General features: G+C 44.2%; 1 protein-coding gene and 1 non-coding gene across 2 annotated transcripts in view; one reads left to right on the top strand and one right to left on the bottom strand.

Moving 5' to 3' along the window:
• SNX31 (sorting nexin 31) overlaps nt 1-23695 on the bottom strand; it is a 58800-nt gene that overhangs the window by 18908 nt on the left and 16197 nt on the right. The window contains exons 5-9 of the mRNA XM_069466169.1: nt 16857-16967; nt 12708-12798; nt 11659-11746; nt 8595-8664; nt 2367-2459 (exon numbers count right to left, since the gene is read on the bottom strand). Of these exons, the coding sequence (XP_069322270.1) occupies nt 2367-2459; nt 8595-8664; nt 11659-11746; nt 12708-12798; nt 16857-16967 (453 nt within the window). The remainder of the gene's footprint in view (nt 1-2366; nt 2460-8594; nt 8665-11658; nt 11747-12707; nt 12799-16856; nt 16968-23695) is intronic.
• Nucleotides 6861-6921, top strand: LOC138382107 (U7 small nuclear RNA). Its single transcript, XR_011233270.1, has one exon. It is a non-coding gene; the product is annotated as a U7 small nuclear RNA (small nuclear RNA).

The raw sequence follows: 23695 nt of genomic DNA, 5'->3' as shown, positions 1-23695 counted from the left end.
CCAGCCAGTGACAGCCTCTTTCCCGATCCTTTCCTGGAGCAAGGTAACTTACACCTCCTTTTCAAAGACTCCATGAAGCATCCTCTGATAACGTGAACCATGCCAAGACCTAAGTGGGGAGGGATGGCAGACTCTGGACCTTATGCTGGTGGGAGAAATATCCAAAGCTACTGTCTCTCTCAGCCCCGTGGGCCAGCTCCCTGCACTATGGCTTGGGCTTCAGCTTGGGCGATGCAGTAAGGTGCCCGGCCTCCCGTTGGGTCAGTGAGAAACACCAGAAATGACAGGTCGTAAGTACAGGGTACCTGTGTAGGGGTAGGGCAGCGGCTGAGTTATCTTGTCCCAAGAATATAGAGAGTAGCTTCGTCTCTTGCCACAATACTAACTTATTATATGGAATAAATTTGTTTATTTTATTGTTTGATAACATTTTTAAAAATCGTAATAACCTCTTGACTGCAATGAGCTAAAAGAAATGAAAGTGTTTAATTAAAACTGAAGCTATCTTTTGCAAAAGAGTTGATGATGAATAAGTAACTTATTTAAAATAATTGTTGGCATTTGCCATTCAACAAAGGGGTGTTGTGATATCACTAACTATATGAAAATCAGAAGACGGAAATCTGCAAGGATTATCTGCTTGAAAAATTAAGAAGAAATAAGAAGACTGTACCTGAAAAAGACAACTTAACATATATAGCTGCAGAAAGTATGTTTACATATTTTCATTTAGATTGGGGTTGGCAAACTTTTATGTAAAGAGCCATATTTTAAGCTTCATAGGCATAGGGTCTCTATTGCAACTACTCACCTCTGCCACTGTAGCAGAAAAGCAACCTTTGACAATACATGAATGAGCATGACTATGTGTCAATAAAACTTTATTTATAAAAACAGTGGCCCATGGGCCATAGTTAGCCTAACTCTAATTTAGATCAGATGACTCGTCTTTAAATTAATTTATTTTCAATTAATTATTAATTTATTTTCAATTAAATTAATTTATTTTCAATTCCAAGTTTTATTGTACATGTACATAAAGTAATAGCTATTAATGTGTTTGCTCCCTTAGCAGGAGAAGAATTTCACAAACAAATAATGCTGGATATATACCAGTACGCTCAGATGCTTTCAGAAAAAGTAAGCTAATTTCATAATGATTTAACTTTTTTCACCTAATTCATGTATTCAAGTAAAGTTTTAAGAAGAGCATTATAATGAATAATATAAATTTAGGTAAAACATTTATCACAGAAGATAAAATTTGTTTTGTGGAAAAAATACAAATACACATTTAGGGAAAGCATGGTAAAAATAATATTCTTACCAAATTAAGAAGTTTACAAGGCAGATTATGTGCTCAGAACTGGTTGTGGTATACACAGTTTGTAACTATGCCTGAAGTAGCAGCAATATTCTACCCATCAAAATAGAAGCTGTAATTGTAAAAATTTACAAATATACAGAAAAACTGAACTCCAAAGTTTTTGTGACAAAGCTGAGGTAGAACACCAGGGAGGGAAAGTATTCAATAATGGCAGTGTGTGCCTTTTTCCTTTTCCTTTTCTTTTTCTTTTCTCGTGGCCCATCAATAAAAATCTCAAAAGGTAAAAGGAGCCTTTGAAGAATTACTTTCTATGTCAACGTAAGTATAAATAAGTCCTCTAAATATTAGTTGTATGTTGTTCAAAATCAATGCTATAGTTGTGAACACTGGCAAAGTCAAAAGAATTTTAAAAAGACAACACAAAGAAGCCAAGGCTATTTCTTCTATTAACATGTCTTGTTTGTCAGACTCATATTCACTGCTTGGGGGCAGGAGGTGTGTGAGTTGGGACCACCCTTATGGAAGCTTTAAAAATGGATGTTTAGAAATATATCCTGAGGAATAACAGAAACACATACTCAAAGACAGCATGTTGGCTGCAGTGTGCAGGGACGTCAGCCAGGAACTGTACCAGGTGCTGTGACTGCACAGTGTGTATAAATTAGACACAGTCCTGGGCCCCATGGTGCTCTCTGCCAAAGTGATTTATAGCAGCAACAGCTAGAAACAACCTGACTTCCAATAATAGAAAAATGGTTCACCAAACGATAACACAACCATGAAATGGAATACTCTGTAGTCACTAAAAATTACGCTGAGGATCTATATTAATTAACTCAGGAAAGGACTCACTATATAATGATTGTATTTTTTAGAATCTTTAAACAATAAGCTTTTATTAATTCTATAATCAGAAAAATCAATGAAAATATTCTTATTTTTAAAGACTCTCACTTTCAGTGCTTGGTGGGTTTATAAATTATAGAAACAGCTCAAATCTAATGTTTCTTTAACTCCCTTGGTACAACGTTTGATTCACCTTTGTTGGATTGTCTTCTTTCTGCAGAGCCTCTAATTTCTGCCTCTGCACCTGTGTGGGTTTGGCCCATCCTTTTTCAATGTCCTGCATTGCCTTAAAACAACACAAATTGTAAAATTAGCAACCTTGGCAGAAATTAATTAATCTGACAAAAACATAGTTGTGTATGAAGGGCTATAAAAACAGATCCAAGTAGACATATATGTAAGGACTTAACATGTCAGAAAGGTTACTTTTTAAATTAGTGGGTTAGGAAGAACAACTAATTTGAGGACAATTGGCAACATTTGGCAAAGAAAGTAAACTTAGCTTTTTCCCCACACTACCCAATCAAGTAAATTCAGGACAGATCAAAGATTTAAATGTAAAAAGCCATAAAAGAACTAGAAAAAAATATTTTTATCTGATCTTGAGATAGGGAATATCTTTTTAAGATATAAAGACCAAAATGTCATAATGAAGGAATAGTAATATATGATTACCTGAAAATGTAAAACTTCTGCACATAAAGACCACCAAGAATAAAACTAAATGAAATGTCAAACCAGGGAAAATAACTGCATCATATATGGCAAAGAGTTAATCTTTGTATAAAGCAATAGGAAAAAATGTAAGCATTTGCAATAGGAAAATGGACAAAAGATATGTATTGGCAATTAACAAAAAGACCCCAAATGACAAATATATTTGAATCATAAACATTGATGTGGGAAAAAATTATTGATAAGGCCATAACTGTTATTGTTTATGCTAATGAAAAATTGTCAACTTATTGATAGTGGCAGACACATATATTATGTTTATTATGCATTTGGCAGTGTTCTAAGTGCTCCAAAACAAGTCAGTCCTTCCAGCCACTCTGTGAGGTAGGAGCTGTTATGATATGCCCAAAAATAGGTAAATGAGTTTGGGTATAAACAAATAATAGGCTATACTATCATTAAAAATTACATAGACTATTTAACCACATGGCAAAAGTCTGTGAATTATTGATAAAAAAATCAAGTTACAAAATAGGAGTATAGTAGTAGACCTTGTATTTTTATAAAACAAAAAATAAATATAAAACAACAACAACAAAAACCTTGTATGCATACTTATGAGTCAAGACAATGGATGTGCTTATAAATGAAATATATATGAAATAAACACGTCAACAAAGTTAACAGTTTGTGTGTATGGTTAAGATTTGGGGTGACATTTCATTTTTTGAGCTCTTCCAGATTTGCAAATTTTTTATAAGATGAAAACAAATTTTATAATTTTTTAAAAAATTAAAATGGAATATATTGTTGGGCCCTGTCTGGTCAGCTTTTGGTAACGGCCAAGTGTTCCCAAACTCCAAATCCTTAATGGGTTTCTCAGTTGTTTCCTAATCCATTACAGGTTTAAGCAGAACAACACTGGGCTCAAAGGCAGAAAGCGCCTGGAAGACAACTGCCCCCTGTGGAAGCTCATCAGAGTTGTGCTGGAGCGAAATGAAACATGGACATGACAAAGGCTGCCTGCAGCCTGCCTTCCCTGCTGTAGGCCCTCTTCCTGCGCTCTTCCCCTCACCTGCAGGCACCCAGCGCCCTTCCCCTTTAGCCGGCCTGGCCCCGGGGCAGCTCTGGCATCAGCGGTACATCTCGGCTGCATACACGCAGCCTGTGCTACTGTGACTTATCAAGATGGAACAGAATTGGCCATTGTTCCTCAGTTGGACTGTCAGTCCCTCAAGGTAAGACCCTGTGCCCTTCGCCTCAGTGAATCTTGTCCAGTGTCCTAACATACAGCAAACACTCAATAATTCTTTGCCAATTATCAGGTGCTTATTTACACCTTAGTCTGCAAGTAAGTCTATGTGGTACGTCCCTTAGTGATATTGGTAGGTTATGCTTTATCTCCGAGAGAAGAGACTACTCAAGAAGCTAAATACATTTTGGATACTGCTGTTCAGGTTGGGGGAAAAGGATTTAGAGAGAAGAAAAATAACTAATATTTGTTGAGAACTTGTTTTAGGTAGATTTTCTCACTGACTTTTTTCCAACTACAGTCGTGCCTATCCTTGGGGATACCTTCCAAGACCCACAGTGGATACCTGAAACCGCAAATGGTACCAAACTCTTTATATACTATGTGTTTTCCTCTATATACATGACTTCAATAAAGTTCAACTTATAAATTAGGAACAAATACTCTTGCACTTTGGGGCCATTAGGAAGTAAAAGCAGGATTACTTGAACACTACCAGGGCGATACCAAGACAGTCAATCTGATAACTGAGATGGCTCCAAAGTGACTAACAGGTGGGCAGCATATACATATACATAGTGGATACGCGGGACAGAGGGAGGATTCACGTCCTGGGTGGGATGGAGTGGGATGGCACGAAATTTCATCACACTACTCAGAACAGTGCACAGCTTAAAAGTTATAAACTGTTTATTTCTGGAATTTTCCATTTAATATTTCTGGACCATGGTGGACCACAAGTAACTCAAACCAGGGAAAGCGAGACTTCAGATAAGGGAAGACTACTATATTCAGTGGGATAGTAAAAATTACCACCAGTTTCTAGATGGGTAAATTGAGGTTCAAAGAAGTTATGACGTTTGAGATGATCCAGCAAGCAAGTGGCAGGAGTTAGATTAAATCAGCTCTGAGCACTAACCCCAAGCCACTGAATTCCTACCAGGCAGGCAGTACCAGCCCAAGGCTTTCTCCTTGCCACCACTGTTTCAGAACACACCACCGTAGAAAGGAATCATCAGCATGGGCATGAAGAACTAAACACCTTTTCTCTCCTGAACTCTACTTGATGTCAGAACCCTGTAAGGACTGTTAGCACAGGGCAACGGTCAGAAAGAAGGCACGGCTAAACAGGACTCATGGCGGTAAGTACTAACCGAAGACACGTCAGTCATCTTTAGGAGACCAGGATCCTCAAACACAGAGATTTAAATGTCTTACAGCACAGGTAACACAATTGTTTTTATGTCACTACCTTTGAAAAGAGTTGACCCTGATTATGGGTTCACAAGTCATCACTCAAATGCATTATATTTAGCACCTTGCTCCAAGTTGGCCCAGACACTGAGTCAAGTCTAGAAGAATGTCTCTACTTAGTTAAATGGCTCCTTCCCTGAAGACTGGCTGACAGGGTCTTACACAGAACCTAAGTTTAAAAATCAAGTGAAATAACATAAGCCATGGTTTTCATGAGCTTCAATCACACACTGCAGTGGCCTCCACAGAGGGCACAGTGGTGAGAAATGGGGAACATGTGCTTATCAAAGAAAGGCATTGGCCACTTGGTCTGGCTGGTTGGAGCGTAGCAGAGGAAGGCCAGGGACAAATGTGCCTGCACAGGGGCACTAGGCCACGGGCGTGTTAGGAGGCTAAAGGTCAGCCTCACTGCCCTCACCAAGCCACGAGCCCCAGTGTGGGGCTCAGCACCCCGGGAGGAAGAGGCACATTTTTCTAATTTGTACAAAGTCACCGTATGGGCCAGCAGTGGCCCTGCTGAAATGCAGGCCCAGAATTGACTGAGCCTCCAAATTTTTAGAGAAAACCCAGAAATGTATACTTTTAGATGCAATTTCTCATTTTGTTAATGTCACTCAATTTAAAAAAGGAGATGCTTGTGTAAATTTAACATCATGTTAAAAAAGAGAGAGAGAAGATAGGAAAAATGTTGGGGGAATCCAGTGACTCCTTGGACATCATCAGGCACATCGGCTTTTAGAAAATCAAAGGGTATCTTCTAATAGTTAATTATAATGACTCCATTATTTATCAGAATTCATAAGAGCTTTTTGTGTTAACTTTTTAAAAGGGTGGCTCCTTCTCAGTCATTCACGTATCCTTCAGGACACAGGAGGAGGGAGACACAGACTCTGTCCTTGGCCATTCAGAGTCTGGTTGGGGAGAAAGGTGCGTGAACCGTGAACTGGTATTAACAAGGCTGGGGGAGAAGTGCTGAGCAAAACACCACAGGCGCAGGGAGGGAGGGAGGAAGGCACTGTCTTCTGAGGAGAGCCAAGGAGGGCTTCCCGAAGGAGGCAGCAATTGTGGCCCTGACTCTCCCACAGAGCTTGGCCGCCTTTGGACTTCTCAGCACCTCCACTCAGGTTCAGGGAATAATCATCAGGATGGTGATGATAATGGTAAAGATTATTATGACAGCAGCTACAGTATTTTGAAGATTTTGCCAGGCAAAGAGCCAAGGTTTGAATAATAGTCTATTAAAGCTGGGAGAAACTTAGAGACTATTAGTTCAACCTCATCACTTAACAGGGAGACATCATGGTTCAGAAGGACGAAGTGGCTGGCCCAAGACCACACAGAGAGAGGGCTAGTGACAGAGCAGGGGACAGACTTCATTTCTGAAACTGCGATTCAGTGAGCTTTCTATGAAGCCACCCTTTTTCCAGCTGTGAAAAGAGGAAATACCATCGTCTATTTCTCTCTGGTTTACAACTCCTTAATGAAGACAGATTAAAAAGTCACAGCAAGTGTTACAGCTCTTTTAGAGTTTGTCTAGCAGGTTTTCCGGTCCTCACGGAAAACCTCCATTAAAAAAAGAAAAAAAAAAAAAGTCACAGCATGGGGCTGGCAGTTCTGACCTCGCATCACAATGAGAACCGGAGGCTGTGCCATCAAGACTGTATTCCCCACAGGAACAATGTCAGAATTAGGTGCTGTATTCTCAACCAAGGATGTGACGTGAAATAAACCAGACACAATGAATAATGTATCATAATGGCAAGGACACCATGGAGATGAGCTTTGGTGAACATTTAAAACGGTAAATTCTGCTCCAACTCACATAACATGGGTACACCAAACATGATTATGTACAGATCAAAGTGTAATGTGAAATGAACTCATGCTATATTCTGGCCATAAAAATATAATAGTGAATATTAAACAATCATTAAGTGATATTTTGATTTGCCTCTTTAGAATTTAGAAGAGCTTTGTGGTCTTGGTCTCTTAAAAAGTCCCCTAAGGAAGTGTGCGCTGGGGTTCTTTTCTCTGCTTTCTAGTAAGCCACAGCACCAAAATCCACCCACTGACCGTTTTGTTATACCCAAACTACTGCAGTAGGTGGTGTTGGTACCTTGTGCCCTTGAAAAGCTCATTAAAAGTAACGACTGACCCACCATCTCTCCCCTCTCTTCAAAATTCTCCCTCCTGAGTTGGAGGTAGCCTTGGCGGAGCTGTGACCTGCAGCCCTGCCTGCTGCTCGAGAACTGAGTGTGGGATGTTCTGAGGCAGCTCCCCGAAAGAAGTTTCTGAGCCTCCCTCCCAGAAGTGTCAGGCTGGGCCTGGGAAGCATCAGTCTCTGAGGATGCCAACGTGGTGAGCGTGAACACCCGGGGCAGCTGGGGAAGCAGGTGGAGAACTGCGGTGGGGTAACGTGGTGGGTGTGTCATGGTGTATCATTTCACCACTAGGCAGAACCTTCGCCACACCAGGCAGGGGAGGGGAACGGAGGCCAAGGTCTAAATTTATCTTTTTAGAGGCTGGAGGGTAGTGGTAGGCAGGACCAACTACATAATGTGCAGGGCCTACCTGTGAAAAATGAAAATGTGGGATTCCTGTTCAAAAATAATTAAGAATTTCAAGACGGTGACAGCAGAGCATTAAATAAGCACAGGGCCCTACGCAACTGCACAGGCCACGGACCCACGAAGGCGGCCCCCGGGGCAGGTATGGTGTGTGTTGGCTCAGGGAAAAGAGGATTATGCTAGTGTGAAATTCAGGGATCATGTGTGACTTTAAAAGATCAGGGATATCCTTTCTAGGTTCACATCAAATTAGCCTAAATAATAGACTTTCAGCTTCAATTCAGAGAGTGATTGTTAAAATAGAGGTAGAATTATTTTTTACCCCTCTCTCTAAATTCCTCTACTTCTTTTCTTTTGTTTGTTTTAATCATGGTAAGATATACGCAACATAACATTTACCACTTTGATTATTCGTGAGTGTACAGATCAGTGGCATTATATACATTCACAAAATTTTCCATCAGCACCCAACAAAAACTTATACCGATTAAATAATAACTTCTCCTTCCTGCGTCACCTCAGCCCTTGGTAACCTCTATTCTACTTTCTGTCTCTTGAATTTGCCTGTTCAAGGTATGGAGATAGAATCATCAACTACCACAATTTTTTTTAATGATTCCAAACCAAAATGGCCTGTATGCATGGTCTTCTGAGAATTCTTGGTGACACTCACCTGCATGTAGAGCAAGTCTACGGCCACTCTGCAGTCCGTCAGCATGGCGTCGAGGGATGGATCCATATACCTGCATCATTCAGGAGCGTTAGATTAATTCGCATGACATGGAAATGGGCACTCCTGGAAGTGAGTGCTTTCGAAAGCAGAGGCCCTCTCCCCTACGGAGCAGGGCCGCCTTTCTAACAAAGTCACACCCATATCTATACTTGCCCACCTTCCAGGTGTCCCTCCACCTCTTTTCTTTCCTAATTTCTTTATACTGTCAGCTCTTGCCTGGTGGGCTCTGAGAATAAAGATGCAAACAAAAAGAAGCTTTAGGGGAATAGTCCTCATCCCTGTTCACACTCAGCCTCCCTCTTGGCCTCCAGGTCCTGGATTCCCTTTCCCCTCCCCCAATACCTGGCAGAGTCATCTGCCCCATGTGGACCCACCCCCACATTCACCACCCTGCACCCAGGCTACCCTCACCGCCTGAGCTGCTCTGGTAACCTCCTCCTCAGGCTTTCTGCCTCAGTAGTGTGTCCTCAACCTCACACTCCACATCCTAACCGCAGTGGTCTCTCCCGAGTAACCCTTGAGCCTCTCACAGCCCCAGAGTTAGATCATTAGCCCTGCCTGCTTCCATGACCCTTTGACCCTTCGCAGGACAGCTCCTGTTCTCACTTCCAGTCCCCTCTCTCACCATCCGCACTCCCAGCACTGCCTTCCAACCATGCTTCCTCTCCTCTCTCCCTGCCTGGAAGACCACTGCCCGCTCCGACCTCCTTCCCTGACTGATCTGCCTTTCTCTGCAAACCTCACACAATGGCCGCTCCTCTGGTCCCTACTCCCCAGGGCTGTGTTAGCCATCCATCCTCTGTGCTTTCTCAGCACCCCGAGTTTATCCCAACCACTGCTCTGATCAAGTGTTCTTGACACCGGATGTGAAGACCCCTGAGCCCAGGGGCTGGGTCCTAACCCGAGTTGCCCCTCTGCATCTTGGCAGAGTGACTTGCAAATAGCAGGGGCTCCATGTCTGTCCAGTGGATCCAGAATCACCAGGATGAACTGAAATCAGTCACTACATAAGCATGGTAGCATGTTAGGAAGAGAGAGAAACTGTCAGGAAGGGTGCGCTATGGCTGATCTATAGCCAACCAGAAGGCAGAGGTAAGCGGAGTCACTACCCTCAGAAGTGTAGGGTGAATAGGCTGATGGGGTTGGCTTAGACCAGGAAAATCAGAGTTCCACACTGCATTCCGTTTAGCTATGTACTCACACATCTCAGAGGCCCCTGTATGCAGAGAATAGCAACTGTTGCACCAGAGAGTTAGAAAGCCCCCAGACCCATCCCATACTGGGTCTGAGAGGACAGGGCAGGCACCCTCTGGTCTGGAAGTAACCACATCATCCCTGGAGAAATGTACCCAGAGAATTCTCAAAGAAAAATCCTTAAGACTCCAACTAGACCTTACTGTGAGGCCTCACCTGCTGGGAGTCATGTAGCTTTTGGAGCTAAACCCCTTGCTCCCACCCAGCAAGGCCTCCCTCTGGAAAGAGGGCCAGGCACTTGCGAGATCCTACCCTGGTTCTTCTCTTCGAGGGTCCTGGTCCTCAGCTCTAACACAGAAGTTCCCACGAGCACAGACGATCTGCCTGGATCTGAGATGCTGGCTTATGATTGGGTAGATGTTTTACCTTGCACTTATCATATAGAATTTACCTATTTAATGAAGACATAGGCAAAGCCTAATTTCTTATTCAAGCTGCAAGGTAAGGAACAGAATCCTCATCTGTCCTTTGATCTCAGTTTTCAGGAAAGCTCATGAGCAAAAAAAAAATCTAAGCCCCAGGAATTTTCTTTGCTTACTATAATCATCATTATCAGCAAGATGACAGTAACAAACATGACCAAAACCTATTGGGCATATGGGATTACTTTATTTAACCGTCACAATAATCCTATGATGTAAACACTATTATTCCCATTTTATAGATACAGGAACTGAGGCCTAGAGAGCTTGAACAACTTGGCTAAGTTTATACAGCTAAAACTGAGAGAGCTGGGACTTAGATGCATATACTCTGATCCCAGGAACAAGCGTGCTCAGCCATCACCTTAGTGTAAGCAGCTTCCAGAACAGTATTGTCTAAACATTAAATGGAACTGAGTCCTTTTGTCTTTCTCAGGGTTCCATGCCACAACAGTACTCTGTCTATTTCTCAGAGTACTTCTGAACAATAATATATGAACTTCTACCTTGCTGGGAACATCCTTCCAAAATTCAAAGCCACAAACTGGGGCTCCAGCAAGGCCAAGTTAACTACTATTCCTAGATTTCAAAATGCCTTTTATTAAAGCTTCTGTACTCTGAGTACAGAATAACTGGTCTGGGTGGGAGTGAACCTAAGCAGCAATGTAATATAGCCAAGGTAATAAATGCTGGGGACTGCAGATTACAGGACTAGGGGTGGGTAAGTGTCCTTGTTCTCCACAGGACCCCTATTTCTGGGGGAAATGATAGTATTTTCTGCAGAGAGACACTTGTGTCCTAGGAATATGGGTGGCCCTGGTCCATAGCCTTCAGGAACGTAAGCCCAATACTTAGAGTTTAAATTCACTGCAAATTGGCTGAATCCACCCTTTGCCTTCAGAGAATGCCGCACTTCAACAGATGAATCACATCTGCTTGTAATAACCAACAAATTGATTCCATTAATGCAGTCAGTAATCCATTCCAAAGCAAACCCATGGCCAGCAATTCATTGCCATTACCTGCTTCGATCCATGCCCCCGGCCTGCCCCTGTTTTTTCAAGCCTTACGGTCCTGATTGCCTCTCAGTAGAGAAGTAGAATAGATGGCCACCATCCTCATTTTAATACCCTTGGAGCATTCACCTGAGACTGGGGAAAGTCCTCAACATCCTATTCTGTAGGACAAGCATGCTGGTTCATTTCACCCTCTCGTCTTCATTGCTTTCCCCATGACATTCCCCAAGTCTCTGGTCTCCAGCTGTTGGGCCACGGGCAGGATGTGGCGAGATGTCCTCAAAGGCCTTCTGTACTCAAGTATCTACTCACCATTTTCTGAGTCCAACTTTACAGTTCTCCACTTCAGAACTTCGGAGACTAGCATAAGGGAGTTCAAAGTCCGCCAATTTTTTCACAACTAGAGAAGGGGGAAAGGCAGTCTTACTGCTTGAAAAGCAAAAAGAGTTTACATGCAGAAGCTTTCAGATGAGAAAATAAAACATTATTGGAAAGAATAAAATCATGATAACAATATCCTCTTGCATTTGGATGTAATTTTTAACTTTCTGAAGTTCATTCAAAGAATAAATATTATTTGATCCTCATAAAATACCGGCCCTTCAAGGGGGCGATATGTCACACCATGCTATAGATGAAGAAATAGGTCCAGGGACATCCAGTGCTTTCGCCAGCACACCATAGCGCCTAGGGGGCGAGCCACTACCCAACCCTTTAATGTCCAGCTCAGAATCACCTCCCCACAGCTTGCTGAGGACATATGTAAACTACTTTAATATTCCTGATACCATTTCACAACTAAAAAAAAAAAAACTTGTAACATCTAGAAACACACTGTAGGGAAAAGCAAAATCTATGTGAATTGGAATATTTTTTTACACTATCTCATTACAACTTTTTTAAAAGAATCTAAGAATTTATTTCTATCATCTATTTTATAACAAATATTCCTTAACAAGGAGAAATCATGCTGTGGTGGGAGGTCCTGACACCTGGAGTCTAGCACTCCATCCCCAGGATGGTGTGGCATGGCTCGTGCCAGTGGCCAGGCCCAGGGTAAAGGTGAGAGGGACACCAGGATTGGGACTGGGGGTGCAGAGGAAATGCAGTTACTGGAATGGCTTGAGGTCTTGCTCAGGATCATGCTACCTTTCTGGAGCTGCTTGGCCCCAGCTCTCCCTGAACAAGGATGCAACCTCTCATTCCCCAAGCCTTTGCCCCAGGGGTGGAGAACAGTAGTAGGGACCACATTCAGGGAGATGACCAGCCCCTGCTGTGACTCCCCTACCTCCTGGGCCAACCCCCTGCTCACCCCTGCACACCCATCTCCTGGCTGCCCTCATTCCTTCTTTGATTCTTACCAGAGAGCTTGCCCTCCTTGCAAAACCGAATGAGAAAGAGGCCAAAGTAGCCCAAGAGCTCCCGACACAGTCCAATTTTGTGTGCCACCACCTTTAACCAAAGACAAGCAAAAGGGGAGAAGGTTAGGAGTATCCACTGTGCTTCTTGATATGCAGAATTGGAAATTGTTTGTGCACATCAATAAAAAGTGCTCTCATGGGTTAGTAGCACTCAAAGAAAGCTTTTTGGAATGTAAAAATGGTTCATACTTATTTTAGAAAATTTAGAAATATAAAAAATTAGATCAAGGAAAATAAAAATCAGTCCCACCACAATGGACAGAGACTGGTTGTCCCACCTTGGATGTGAACACATCTCCTGGGTCATTTTGGTCTTTATTGTCCCATGGAGGGCAGCAGTCTTCAGCAGCCATTCCCCATGAACATCTGTCCTGTGGTATCTACCCCAGAGCATGCATACTAATTTGCCCAGCTGTGGGCTGGATTAGAAGACATTCAGGAAAGGGCCACTGCACTGCCCAGCTGGCATACCAACGTGCACCTGCTACTGCCCACCTCTGACACTCCAGGCCTGCTTCTCTTTGATGCTTCCTGCGACGGTCAAGGGTAATTTACTATGACGTTTGCTCCATGAAAACCTCAGATGCCAGGCACGGGCTGCCTGCATTTCGCTTTCCTCTTTGACCTTTACATCAAACAGCTTTCATTTCGACACCAGTGGTTTCATTTTTACCATTTGGTCTTCAGGATGTAAACTTCACAATGTTGTACATCCATTCAGCTTCCCTTAGCAGGAACTTCCACACAACCACAGGCTATCATCTCCCTGCCACCCACCCAGTCTGGCCCCTCTTTAAGACTAGAATCTGGTAATTTCCTTGCACTCCCAGTCCTAACCTGCTAAATCACCTCTATAACACGCAAGGATCCGCCTCCCCAGCACTGTACAGGAGCGATGATGCTCTGACCACAGCTCCCAGCTCTCTAGGTGGCAAATACCAGGCTCAAAGGGGTACTTTTCTTGTCAGAGATCTGCAAATTACCCTGGAAGGCAGTCTGATTAGCTGGCTGGTATGAATGGGTGTTCTCAGCATAGCTTTGAAAATAAAGGTCCAGAAATAGTTTCACAGCTTTCACTCGACACGATTCCCATTCCCCTTCTTGCTATCTCACTTCCCCTCCACGCCCTTGCAAAACACCCAAAAGCAAAAGGCAGGGCTCTTCTGTGTGTGTGGGTGACTGTGTGGGGTAGGTAACAGCGCAGGAAAGACATCTTTCCTACAGTAAATCTGACCCCTGTCCACTCCAATCAGAGCTCTCTCTTTTCCATTTGATGAAAATAACAAGCTTACGTGCCAAGGCAGACAGAGAAGAGTAGGGACAAAAAGGAGGACAGAGAAGCCTTTTGGATTATAAAGATGTAAATACAAACACTTCCTTTTGAGAGCAGTGAGCGTCAGCAAAAGAGAGAATAATATTTTCTCTCTTAGCAAACGTTAGAGATGATTCAAAACACAAGCACCACCAGCAACACTACAGTAGCGCTATAGTTTAGCCTGTTGCTGGCCCTAATGAGCCTATTAAAAGGTAACAGGCAGGATGGGGGTGAGGCGAACTAGAAGAAGGAAGGTGAGCATGGCGGCGAGTATGCTTAAGATGCAGAAGATGATTTTTAATTAGAAAATTTAAATTATGGTTTTATGCAAGCTAGAGAATTTCCCAGCCCCTGCAAGGGACTTCACATCTGTGCCTGGCCAAGTGCTCACTTTACCTTTTATGGAAACTACCACTTCTAGGAGAGGATCTCCAGTTAAACTCACCTGAATTGTTGATGTCTGTGTCTTGGGTTTGAGTTTCTCACAAGCCAACGCGATTGGAAGAGGGAAAGCTTGTTTTTCTAAGACCACAAGTGTGCTCATCAAGTGCATGCTATCAATTTCAAGGGAAATGGACAAAACAGATGGTACTCTAGAGGTACTGCCCCACTCACCACTTATTCAGCACTGCCTCTGATTTCAACAACAATACCAATAATGATCAATAACCATATTATGGAACTTGAACTATTTTTATAATATTTAGACACTGTTGTAAAGGTAAAGTAACTTACCCAAACTCACACAGCTACTATGTGGCAGTACTATAGAATCCTGCGTCACTGAACTACAGGAATATGTTCTGAGAAATGCATGTTTAGGCCATTTCATTGTTGTGTGAACATCGTAGAGTGAACTTACACAAACCTAGATGTCTAGCCTACCACACACCCAGGCTATATGGTATAGCCTATTGCTAAACCTGTACAATGTGTTACTGTACTAATGTAGGCAATTGTAACACAATGGTGAGTATTTATGTATCTAAACATGTCTAAACACAGAAAAGGTACTGTAAAAACACAACACTATAATCTTATGGGGCCATAATTGTACATGAAGTCCAACATAGACCGAAACATCCTTGCATGGTGTATGTCTGTAATCTGAATCCAGGATTCATCCTAAACCCAGCAGATAGGAGACCCTAAACGACCACCACCACCATCCTCGCCTGCAGGTGTGTCTAGTTTGGCCAGCGAGCCCATTGTGAAAACATGACAACTAGGATGCCTTCAGGCAGGGCGGGAGCTCTCCAGTTCTGGGCAGTCCCAGCCATTTCCAAGTTATCTTCCATCCTGCAGCTGCACCGCTGAGCTACCTGCCTGGCCCTAGATGCATCTGAGTGTGTGGACCCCACGCTCCTCCTCCTTCATTTATGTGTCTGTCTCCTACTTTGTAGGTCCTGGGCAATCTAGGGAACTGTGTTTTTGTGGTTTTTATGTTGAGTGCTAACTCCATCGAGTATCAAGGGCCTTTGATGCTTTTTAGAAAATAATTTTTAGAAAAATTATTCTGGAAATCAGTATAGAAGATTAGCAAGACTGGAAGCAGGGAGACTAGTATAGGGGCAGCTGTAAAAATATAGGTAAGAAATGACAAGGATGGAGCTGAGATCGGGGCCTGGGCATGGAGAGGAAGAAAGGGAGAGGTGATGAGTATGAGAGGTTTGGGATCAGCAGGATTGGAGGATGGATGAGGAGGAGCCTAGCACTTCAATGAATGGCCTCAGCAATGAGGTGCTGCATTCACCATTCAACCACATGGGGAATACAGAAGCCAAGAAAAGTTGGGGCAGGGTATGCATGATGACTTTAGGAAGAAAGGACCAAAATAGTCATCCTTGGGCCGGACTAAGATCTAGCAAAAGGGTGTTTCCTAATCTGGAGATGCAAACTGCTCCGTTGAGGCCAGGAGGGCACGGGCAGGCTTGAACCTCCAGGCTGGAAGGAGGAGACAGACGCTTAGGCAAAGGCAGGCCTGGGAGTGCAGCACCCACGTGGGAGTGCTTCCGTCTCCCAGCTAGGAAGGGTCAGATACCACAACCCCAGCACGAGAACCTTCTGTCCTTGGAAAAGTCCTAGAAACTTTCCAACTTCTTCATGTTTATAACTTTTTATTCTCTCTTGTATGTTGTGCTGGAGGGTTAGAACTAAAATCCTCCAAAGGAAATGGGCCTGGGAGCCGGATGTGGGTGTGACAGATGGTTCCCCTCCACGGCACAGGGTCTTGACTTAGTCCTCAGGGAGCTGACGAAAACTCAGGCCTGGCCCTGTGCACCAGAATTAGACCCAGAGAGGCATTGGTTTCAGGGGGTTTTTTTCTGTGGGAGAAGAGAGGCCTTCAAGAAACCCCCTGTCACCCTCTGCCAGGAACTGTCACCAGCCCACCTGGGTAGGGCCTGTTTCAGACTCAGCCAGGCTCGCACCACTTCCTGCTCCCAACCACGGGACATCCCATAATAAAGCATGTTGCACATTCCCAGGCCCTATCCCTGGCTAAGTTCCAGGGAGGTGACAGCAGCTGTGGGACGGACCTAAGAGATCTCTGGGAAACTGGTGCCCACAGGGAGGGTAAAAGCAAAGAGCCCCTGGGGGACTGGCTGTCTCTCAGGGTCCTCAATAGGTCTCCCGGGAGATGCCAGCGCCTCTGCATCCACAGGACAAAACAACAGGCAGGAAGCTTCTGGAAGGTAACCATATCCTAGGTCTTGTTTTCCAAACAAAATTATTCCTAAATTCAGTTCTGGAGCTGGAGTTTAAACACAGTTTACCTCTAAGACTCTTTCAGCAGTATCTGATGTTAGAATTTCAACTTTAGTACTCCTTCCATTGGGCAGAAATACATCCAGAGGCATTTTCTTGGTAGCAATGTTAAACGTGTTCTGTAAGCAAAAGGAAAGCAAAATAAACTTCCATACCATCCTCCAAAGCTGCACACACCGCCATGAGTGACAGTCAGCAGTGGGGGTTTATTTGGGAGGGCAGAGTGGGGGTGAAGGGGGGCCAAAGCAAAACAATGACATGAAGTTTAAATAATTTTCAAATAAACAATAGAGTGTCCATTTTGGAGAAAAGGGTTTTGATAAAATCATGCACATACTTAAGTTTCAGAATTAATGCTCTCAGTTTTGAATAAAAGTCCGTATCTCAGATCCTTTCTGACACTAAACATCTGAGGCTTTTCCTCATGGCCCAGTTCTCCAATTCTTGGACAACAAGTGGGTGTCCAACAATTCAATTCAATTCTGACACGATTTACCTGGAGTTAGCATCTGATCCCACAATTTAAAGGGCTCAGTTCCATGAGGCTGGCCCTCTTCAGACACCAGCTGCAAGTGGGGTACCTGGGCCACCCACATTTCTGCCCAACCAAGTACAAATTCAGGGATTCCCATGACCCCTTCTCAGGTTCAGTAATTTGCTAGAACGACTCAGAACTCAGGGAAACAGTTTACTTATGACTACTGGCTTATTATAAAGGATACAGCTCAGGGACAGCCCGGTGGAAGAAGTGCACAGGGTGAGGGGGCGTGGAGCATCCATGTCCTCTCTGGCCACAGCACCCTCCCAGCACCTCCACGTGTTCACCCAACTGGGGCTCCCCAAAACCCACAGCTTAGGGGTGTTTGTGGGGGTTCCGTTATGTGGGCATGTTTGATCACATCACTGGCATTGGTGACCGAACTCAACCTCCAGCCGCCTCCCCTCCCCAGGTTGAGGGTGGGTGTAGGGCTAAAAGTTCCAACCTGCTAATCCTATCCTGGTCTTTCAGGGGACCAGTCCCCATCCTGAAGCTTCCCAGGAGCCCCCCAGCCAAAAATCATCTCATTTGCATAAACTCAGGTAAGGTTGAAAGGTATTTGTTAGGACTAACGAAAGATACTCCTATCACTAAGGAAACTCCTAGGGTTTTAGGAGCTCTGTGCCGGGAACTGGGGGTAAAGAGCAAGTGTGTTTTTATCATACCGCACCATGATATGCAGTAATTTATGATTCCGTTACAGCAAAAATCTGAACTGCACAAACTATGAGGCCAGCGCCGGGAAGCAAGTTTGAGTCGTCATCTGGTGAATGGGTGTCCAGCTGGGGGCCCGACACCCCAGGCCCACACAGCTATGCCCGGGCTCCGAATTCTGTTAGGGAAGGACAGGCCCTAGAGCAGTAGCAAATCTGGGGACCTGCACATTTCTTGGGATGGAGTACTCTGTACTGCTGACAGGCTAGAGAACTGTAAGGCCATCAGAGTTCAGAGAAGCCTGGGGCTGAGACGCTCCAGTTACCCCAGGGCGAGGGATCCCGGAGGAGGCGTGGCCTAGAGAGGCCAGTGGCTGCCCGAAAGGGGGGCCTCGCAAGGTGGTGGCATCTGGGGGTGGACAGTTCTCAGCATCTCCCAAACAGGATCCTGTCAGTCCACAGACTTGCTTCATCTTGGCTGATTAAGGTCACAGCCCTTCTCATCCCAGGTTCCCTGAGAGGATTAAAGCCTAATGCCCCACGGCATCCATTGTATGCCATGAGTTAACTTCTCTCCTAGGCATTTAGAACGGTACTAGTCATGTGACATCGAGGGAGAAGGGGGAGAGCAGCGAAATCATTTTCTGTGTTAGACTGCTACAGAGGCCAGAATACTAGTAACGCAGTGGGGGTGGGGGAGGGTGTCTCTTCACTGACCAGACTATTTGCACCCAGCCCAGGTCACCTCCTTCTGGTGTCAGGTTGGGGGAGGGAAGATCCAAATGGCCAATCAGAGGATTGTTTGGGGACCATGGAGTTGGGGCTCAGGTAAGCTGACTAGGTGCCTTCCCCCTCCACAGGCAACAGCTCCCCTCCCGCGGCCCTCCTGACCCCTCACAGACACAACAGATTAGGCCTTGGGCTTTGTAGGGACCAGGGGGTTCCAGCAACACAGTCCCCTTGCTCAGGCACCTCAGGACACTGATCACATTAGTGACAGGCTTATTTTTCCTAATTTTGTTATCAAAGGGCAAGCTTTGACTTTAAAATTGAATCCCCCCACATACATACAGTGACTAAGTTTCTACAATTCTGAATCTAAGTACTTCAGAAGAGAAAATCTAGATTGCGATGTTTGTAGCTCTCGAATAGTCCTCTGGCTTCTTGCTTGGGCTCCAAATCAGCAGACGAGGGACCCCCTGCCAGGTGTTCCCTTCACGCACCCAGTGCTAGGACAACTCACTACCTAGTGGCCTTTGAGAACCACTGGGAGCCCTTCAACAAAACGTCCAGGCTGCTGGCTTCCCTCCCCCATAGCCAGGCCCTGGGCCCCACGCAGCCTCAGGCCACACTTCCTTCACATCTTCACTTCTACTTAGAGCTTCCTGGGGCAGTTTTAAAAGATTTCCCTAGTTCTCCTGCAAACATGGTAACTGACCGGTGGGCCCCCAAGCTGAGACACAGGTAGTCAGGGGCAAGGAGTTTCCCCAGAGCGACTGTTCCACACGGGCCCTTTCCAGGGACATTGTTGCCTAGGTCTCGGGTCTTTAAAGGTTTTGGCCTGGACTCACAGACATCTGTCACCTCAGGGGAAAAATTCAAAATTAATGGGAAGAATGGTGTTGCTTCGTGATAAGATTCTAAAGGAGAGCCTGGCATTAATTTATGTTATAAAATCTCAATGCAGCTCCCAATCCAAACCATATTATATGCAGACTGATAAAATATCTAAGTTATAGAAATAGTTAAAAATGACATAAATGCATATATTTGCTAAATTCTTCTGCAAAAGAAAAGTGAGGAAGCAGATCGGACTGGCTGAGTGGGTCAGATTGCAGATGGCCCTGAAATCAGAGACTGGAGGATTTGATTAAAGAAGCAAAAGAGAGCCAGGGTGGTTCTGGATCCGGGACATGGAAGAATAGAAATGAAGTTATAGGAAGATCTGTTCGGCAGTGTGGTGCAAACAGACTAGGAGAGAGACTGAAGGAGGGGGAGACCCCAGAGAAGTTGGCAGCTGCCATCCACGCATGAGGTACTGGGCTAGGAACACACGACCCGCAGGGCAGACTGCTTGGGCTCCGTCACTCACTGCACGTGACCTTGTATGAACAGGTCACTTCCCCTCTCTCTACCTCGGTCCTTTGGCTCCAACCTAAGGGTGATAACAATGCCTACTTCCTTGGGCCGAGGTGAGAAGTCAAGGAGATGATGAGTGTGGAACTTAGAGCAGCACTCATCACAAACACTCAAAATGGTAGCCACACCATTCTGTTGTTGTTAGCAGTAGGAATGGGGAGGAAATGACGTGTCTTCGATTTGGCTTAGTGGCAACAGCTAAGAAAGAAAGGAGTCTAGAAAATATTCAGGAAAATATTCACATCCGATCACGTTCTGAGTCCTGCGTGCTTCACATCCTAAACTGTCTCAAGTCCCCCTACTTCCCTCCATCTGCCACCAGCACCTGAGACCCGGCGGACGTCTCCTCTGTCCTGGACTCGCGCGATGGCCTCCTAGGGGTCTCCCTGCTCCCATTCTTCCCCCTACTGAGCACTCCCCACACAGCAGCCAGAGAAATTTTTTTTTTTTTTTTTTTTGAGACAGAGTCTCACTCTGTTGCCCGGGCTAGAGTGAGTGCCGTGGCGTCAGCCTAGCTCACAGCAACCTCAGACTCCTGGGCTCAAGCAATCCTCCTGCCTCAGCCTCCCGAGTAGCTGGGACTACAGGCATGCGCCACCATGCCCGGCTAATTTTTTCTATATAGATTTTTAGCTGTCCATATAATTTCTTTCTATTTTTAGTAGAGATGGGGTCTCGCTCTTGCTCAGGCTGGTCTCGAACTCCTGAGCTCAAACAATCCGCCCACCTCGGCCTCCCAGAGTGCTAGGATTACAGGCGTGAGCCACCGCACCTGGCCTAGAAATATTTTTAAAACACAAACCTAAAAATGTCCCTCTCATGCTTAAAACCTTCCGATGTCCTTACTCTGCTCATGGGACACCCAACTCTTTGCCATCGGGCAGGGTGAGACAAATCGGTGGTCTCTGCCCCTCACTTTCCTCCCTTCTCCTCTTTGGTGCATCCTACAGGTTGCCTGGTCCAGTAGCATCTTCCCTCCCTTAGAGAGGGGGAGGGAGGAAGGGTGGGGTACTCGCCCTCAGCTGAGACTGCTAATCTTAAGGCAAATGGCCATTTTTACCACAACATGGAGAGCAGCATAAAGAATGAGTTGACAGAGAGGAAAGCTGGGCTGGGGACAGGGGTGAGAAGAAGGAGCCACCTAAACTCCACGACCTTTTTGTTAAGTGAGTAAATCTCCTTGTGATTTTGTCCTTCGCAATTGAAAAAGGCCTGACTCGTATGGAAGGAGTTGAGCTCCACCGTATCCACTCTAAGTGTTTATTTGTCGAATGTTCTTGGCTTTTTTATACTTAATTTGCTTAAAGCCAGGTTAGATGGCTGCTTAGATGCTAAACTCTTTCAGAGTAGGATTATGTGGTGAATTTATTTTGAAGAGTGCCCTGCACAAATCACATTTAATAATCTTCGTGCCATATTTCTCAAAATAACCCAAGTGAGCTGATAAAAATAATCAGCATAGTGACATCTAAAACAGAGCATCTAAAAATGGATCATTGATACATACAACCTCCGTCTCTAGCTCACCACTGCATACTTATCCTACAGATATTTTAGAAGAGCACATTAAGGTTAAAGTCTCCAATGTTCTGTTTTGGCATCGCCACACTGGTTTTGGTTGGGGTAACCTCCTCTCGGTGAAGAACCTCCACAAGAGAGGCAAAACGTTAAAGGGCCATCAACTCTTCACCGTTGCTTAGGGTGAGACAAATCGATTAGCAACTGGTCCTCACTTTCTTTCCTTCTTCTCTCTTGCACGTCCTACAGGTTGCCTCACCCAGTGGAATTCTGACTCACATTCTGTTTCAGCCTTCTCCACTTTCCCCAAGACTCCACCACGCCTACCGCCTCCCTCACTCCCACCCGTTAACCTCACCTCCCATAAGCCACAGAGAAAACATCAAGTGGGAACTCACTCTACTTCTGCTCAGGGTCCAAGCGTGGACCATGCCTGCAGCCTCGCCCAATCTTTTCCTTTGTCTTATATTCAATTTAGGAGGTGCCTTTTCCCCACTGCATCCCAGATCAAGTCCCACCCTCTCCTTTCTCAAGGACTTGGAGCCATTGGTTACCAAGGTCTCTCCTGCCCACCAGCAGGCAAACATAGTCAAGTCTCTCTCATCCTAAATAGCAGAAAGACAGAGACTTTGGGTGCACCATCTCAAAGAAAAGAAATCTGACCTGACTATAGGGAAAATTCTGTTTTCAGCACTGTTATAGGCACAGAAAGAGTTAGTCATATATATTTTAGAACAACTGGGCATATTTTTTTTTGTAAGTGATGCAGTTTTAACGCAAGGAAAAAAACAGGGATTCAAGAAAGTAAAGATAATCATGGATATTATTTGCTTCTGCAGTAAAAAATATTCCCATATTATATTAATATAACATATAGTAACTAAGGATTTAATTTTTAAAAATTGTGGCATTAACAAAGTTGGGGAGAAGGGAGGAGTAGAAGAGGTGATACAAGAAAGCTGAAATCATCATCCCCCATAACAGTCAGTGGATAGTATTTAAAAATTGAAGAATAATAGCCATGTGCTATGGCACATGCCTGTGGACCCAGCTACTTGGGAGGCTGAGGCAGGAGGATCGCTTGAGCCCAGGAGTTTGAGTCCAGCCTGGGTAACATAGCAAGACCCCATCCCTAGAAAAAAAATAAAGAATAAGAGATAGTCATAGATGCACACAATTAACTTCAATATTTTTAAGTATCTGAAGAAAAAGCTAAAAGATTTGAAAGTTCTTGCCTCAGGAGGGCCAAGGACTGTTATAATTCTTTTTAGCACTATTTTACTTTTAAAACAATGCATTTTGCTTTAATAAAAAAAATAGTAAAATATTGTCAAGAGGAGTAACAATGCCATCAAAAGATGTTTATGTGATGAGATAAAAGCAAGTACAAAACAGATAAAACATAGGTTTGGAGTGGTAATCAAAGAGGAAGTTGGCTCTATTTGCAATATTTGAATTTTACTAGAATGTTTTACTGTATTACTTATATAATTAACAAAATGTAAAAGCAATGTAAAAACACAATTAGGCTGGGCACAGTGGCTCACACCTGTAATTCCAGCACTTTGGGAAGCCAAAGTAGGAGGATCCCTTGAGCCCAGGAGTTGGAGGCTGCAGTGAGCTATGATCGTGCCGCTGCACTCCAGCCTGGGCAATAGAGCGAGACTCGGTCTCTTAAAAAAAAAAAAAAAAAAAAAAACCTCAAAACTAAAACCAAAAAAATACCAACTAGAGGGAAAAAGTTAACTTGGTAGAGATGGGTTATATAAAAAACAAAACATTAAATAAGCTGCCATCTTGATCTATGGTGCATCAGGAAGAAAAAGCACAATTCACTCTAGAACATTGAGAAAATTACATTTATTTTCAAGAAACTTCAAAATCCTCCAATACCATGGGTCGCCTGAACATATTTTAAAACATGTGCTCATTTCAAATTGAATTTAACCACCAGAGAAATGTTTTCACCTCTCAAGGAGATCAGTGTGCTTTGGCAATA

This window comes from Eulemur rufifrons, chromosome 3 (assembly GCF_041146395.1).
Source record: "Eulemur rufifrons isolate Redbay chromosome 3, OSU_ERuf_1, whole genome shotgun sequence".
Taxonomy (NCBI): Eukaryota; Metazoa; Chordata; class Mammalia; order Primates; family Lemuridae; genus Eulemur; species Eulemur rufifrons.
Note: the sequence above shows the minus strand (reverse complement) of the source record. Positions and strands in the feature narration are given on the sequence as shown.